Here is a 4,138-nt window from a genome sequence, read left to right as displayed (position 1 = left end):
TACAAGGACCCAGCTCAGGGTAGCTTGCATCAAGTGGGAGCAAAGCACAGAAAACCTTTGATGACACGTTGGAGTTAATTGTTCTCTTTTCCCAAGAGCCACCATGGTAATGGATCCCTTTCCACAGAGGATGACCTCAGTGTTTTTCATGTATTTATATTTAAAAATCAACTCAGATCAAAACCCTACAGAGGTTTTCATTCATTACTTAGATCAGCAATTCCAAGAGTTTTCCTAAAAAAAAAAAAGGAAAAGAAAAAAAATTGATATGCTAATTGGGACCTTGTATAGCATGGTAAATAATTCCATAATTGAATCCATTTGGAGAGTTTCTGTATAAACACAGTAATTACTTTCTGTACCATGGGAGTTCGCAGAGCCCTTACTAGGCTAACAGTGCATTAAGGGATGCAGTGGCACTTCCTCGTGACCACCAGCCCTGGAGGTGACTGCAGGGCACGGGGTGGGGTTGTCCCCACCAGGAGGCCCAGTACTCACTTGGAGCACCTGCAGCCGCTGCTCCATTCCTTGGGAACCTAGGGGGCGCCAGGGCGCACCCGACTCCAGACCCAGTGATGTGGGTTCTGGGCCTGGATCTGAAAGGGAAGCACAGCAGGGTGAGCGCCTGGAGGAGGGGCCCAGCCCCTCCACCTCTGGGGTGCGCTCCCCGGCCCTCATCCCCGACAGACCTCCTCACACAATTCCCGGGTGACCCAGGCTCGGTACTCCATGGCACAGAAGAATTCCACCTTCAGCTGGAGGAACTTCTTGTAGAGGTGCTGCCAGTGCTCTCTGCCCAGCAGGAACGGGAAGATGCTCTGCTTGGCCGTGGGGTTGTCCTCCTCCATGTCGGAGGCGATGTAGCTGCCATCAGAAAAGAGGGCTAGCTGGTCCCGGCCCCCACAAGGACTCAGGCGAGACAGTGGAGAGAGGCTGCTGAGGTCACCCTGGAGGAGCACCCAGGTCCACAGAGGGCAGGACCGTCCTCAGCACCAAGGCTGCTGGGCCCATGCTGTGCGGGGCCCAGGTCAAGGTTCTGGCTGTCGCCATTTCCCTGGGACTTTCTACCTCGGGTCCCTCAGTCTCTGGGCAGCAAATGGTGCTTCCTGGCTACGTTCATTATCCCAGGACCTTGCTCCTTGCCTTCCCCTGCTCTGACCATGTGACCCCTTGAGGGCCTTGAACCACCACTGGGGGCCCTCAGGCATTGCTCACAGGGCCAGGAAGAAGTGGATCCTGTTGTAGAGGTGACCAGGCAGCCCGACACGGCCGAAGTACTCCACCACCATGGAGAGCAGGTACTGCGGGAAGACACAGGGCGGGGGAGGGGCGGCCAGGGGTCGATGGCAGGACCAGTGGCCTGAGTGGGCCCTGCGCCCCACCCCATCCACAGGCCAGGTGGGAAAACCACCCACGGTGGGCCTTGCTGAGGGTGTGATGGCCCTTTGACATGCGGAGATGAGCTGACGGGAGGCCAGGGAGGAGATGCCCAAGGGCCGGGGCACCCGTAGTGTGTCCTTTCTTCCTTTCTGGCCCCAAGGGCGGGTCTCTCCAGGGCCTCTGCTCAGGCAGACACCTTGTCCTCCGTCCCCACCCCCTGGGGGTGGGGACACTGCAGACCCCTTGGTCCCTCATAATTTTAGTGCTGTGAGTACCTTGTCAGACACTTGCAGGAAACTATCAGCTTTCAAGAAGCTCTGGATAACAGGGTCCTCTGTAAAGGAAGGGAGACGTGATGAGGGCCTCGGAGCAGCCCTTCTGGGAGCAGCGAGCCTGGGGCTGTGGGACATTTCACAGGGAGGAGGAGAAGTGGAAACTTCTCCCAGTTCCTCTGTTTCAGGAAGTAGAGGCAGCTCTCTTCCCCCAGGAAGGCTCAGAGCCTTAACAGTGACAAAGCTGTTCCTTCCATTGACCCAGGGAGAGAGTCTCAACTGGGGCAGGGATTTTGCTATTGTTATTTCATCTTCAACACATGGCTGGGTATGTGTGTCTCATGAAGAGAGATGACCTGGTTCTCAAAGTTTAACATAACGTTCCTCGAGCCAAAGGTTGGGTGTGGCCTTTGGCCTCTGGGCACTACATCCCTGTCACTTCATCACACTGCGACTGTGCAATGCTTTCCTGCCCCACCTGATAACGGAGCATCCTATGTGGGCAGTGGAGAGTTCATACCCCCCTGGGTGGGGGTGGGGGGGCACTGGGCATTCTACCCTCCTTCTCCTGGACCCCCTTCACTTCCTGCTGATAATGACCTGGCCTCCCCTGGCCCCAGCAGGCTCATCTGGGATTAGAGTTGTCCCTGGAGGTGCCATTTTCCAGTGGTGCCCTGAGAATGCCAGGTCCTCCTTGTCTTTCACACCTTGCCCCGGACAATGACATTTACCGAGACGGGAAGACGGAGGGGTCATGGATCATTTCGCCCTCCCTGACCCTTGTCCAGGTGGCCTGGCTCCCGGAAGGGCATTGCTTTCTGTGTGGATGAAAATATTCTGTAGCTTGCTGTCCAGTACAGTAGCCATTAGCCATGTGTGGCTACTGAGCTTATGAAATGTGGCTGGTGAGAACCAGGAACTGAATTTCAGAAGTTTCTTTTAACTCACGTAGAATTAAATTTGAAGAACTGCAGGTGGCTAGTGGGTGCTGCACTGGACAGTGTCAGCTCCGTGACATCCCCCAACCTGCCACACTCGGTCCTGCCTCTGGTCCTGACATCACCTTCTCTGCAGACCTTCCCTGAGTATCTGTCACAAAGCTCTCCCACTCCTGCTCACAGCCCATCTCTAGGTGTCATTGCCTTTTCCTTGTCTGCATTTGTCACTGGCTGAGAGCAACTTATTTCTGTAATCTTTGGGGTCTCCTCCCACTTTGAGCATAAAGGCAGTGAGATCTAGTTTGTCCTTTCATCACTCATCTCTAAAATCCTAACTGGAGGCACTCAATGTGGGCAGGGGATTCCTCCCTTGATGTGTCCTAAAATGTCTTGATAATTGAACCCTCAACCGTGAGTCCTGCTTTCCTTTCTCCCTCCAAGAACTCATCTCAGATGAAAACCCATGAGCACCGCAGTAGAACTGTGGAAACAGAGCGATCTGCTTCTGTGCAATCTGGACACCCCCCAGCTCTGAGCCCCAGGGGGAGATTTGGCCATGATCCCGGAGCCTGTGGGATCCTCGGTGTAGAAGGGACCTGACCCTCCACTAGCTCAGAGCACAGACCCAGAAGCCGGTAGAAGGCCTCTTGGTCTTCTGCACGATAACTGGATCTTCTCTTGCTGAACCTGAGTTTCGTTCCCTCAACATGAGTGACGGTCCACATGTTCCTCCTCTGACTGCGCTTCTTCCAGGACTTCAGCTTGGAGACGACTTCCGAGGAGGTGGGATTGGAGGCCAGGGCGCTGCTGTCCTGGGCGGCTGCAGGAACGAGACTCTGTGTGAGCACAGACCTGACCCACCTGGGAGGCCCCGAGTCTGCCCTTGCAGCTCACCCTGAAGATTGAACCCTGCCTCCTGAGGACAAGACAACAAGTGGTTACTCAGCAGTACCTGATGTTCTCTTCAGGGCCAAGGGAGCTGAGGACACCACACCTCCCTTGACATCCATCAGTCTCTTCCTCTTCTGGCCTCTCACCCTCCTGGTTCTCTGCTCAGAGACAGCCTCTGGAGGGGCAGAACTGGAGGCCAGAGGACTCCCATCCTGAGCAGCTGCAAGGAGAGAAGAAGGACCCTGTGTGATCACGGGAGGGACCCACCTGGGAAACACTGTGCTCTTCCCTTCTCACTCACCTTGAGTATGTTGCACGTGACATCTGAAGGGATAAGAATGACCATCACCCCCTTTGCACTCTGTCTATAAAGGAGGGTAGGCACTGAAGTAATATTTACCTTTCTTGGTCAGGGAAAAACTGCTCTCCTGTGCCTCCTTCCCTGGATCTTTCTGCCTGGGGAGCACCTCTGTGGAGACAAATGTGAAACTCTCTGGTCATCGATGTCTTTAATAACTACAAAGGTGAGCAAGATAGTGACCTCCTGTCTCACCCTGGACACCTTTCCCCTGCCCTGCAGACCCACACCCATGAAGAGTCCAGGGAAGAAGAAGTGATGCTGGAGCCATGATGATCTATCACCTTCATTCATTCAGA

General features: G+C 54.6%; 1 protein-coding gene across 1 annotated transcript; it reads right to left on the bottom strand.

The window, feature by feature from the left end:
• Nucleotides 1-536: 536 nt before the first annotated feature.
• On the bottom strand, nt 537-3,827 carry LOC132501422 (speedy protein E5-like). The gene is made up of 6 exons (XM_060116995.1): nt 3,783-3,827; nt 3,216-3,426; nt 1,656-1,714; nt 1,216-1,301; nt 690-864; nt 537-596 (listed from the first exon to the last, which is right to left on the bottom strand). The coding sequence occupies exons 1-6, from the start codon at nt 3,825-3,827 to the stop codon at nt 537-539; spliced, it is 636 nt and encodes a 211-aa protein (XP_059972978.1).
• Between the last annotated feature and the right edge of the window lie 311 nt (nt 3,828-4,138).

The sequence above is a fragment of the Mesoplodon densirostris genome, chromosome 14, assembly GCF_025265405.1.
Source record: "Mesoplodon densirostris isolate mMesDen1 chromosome 14, mMesDen1 primary haplotype, whole genome shotgun sequence".
NCBI lineage: Eukaryota > Metazoa > Chordata > Mammalia > Artiodactyla > Ziphiidae > Mesoplodon > Mesoplodon densirostris.
This window is presented reverse-complemented; position numbering and strand designations above follow the sequence as displayed.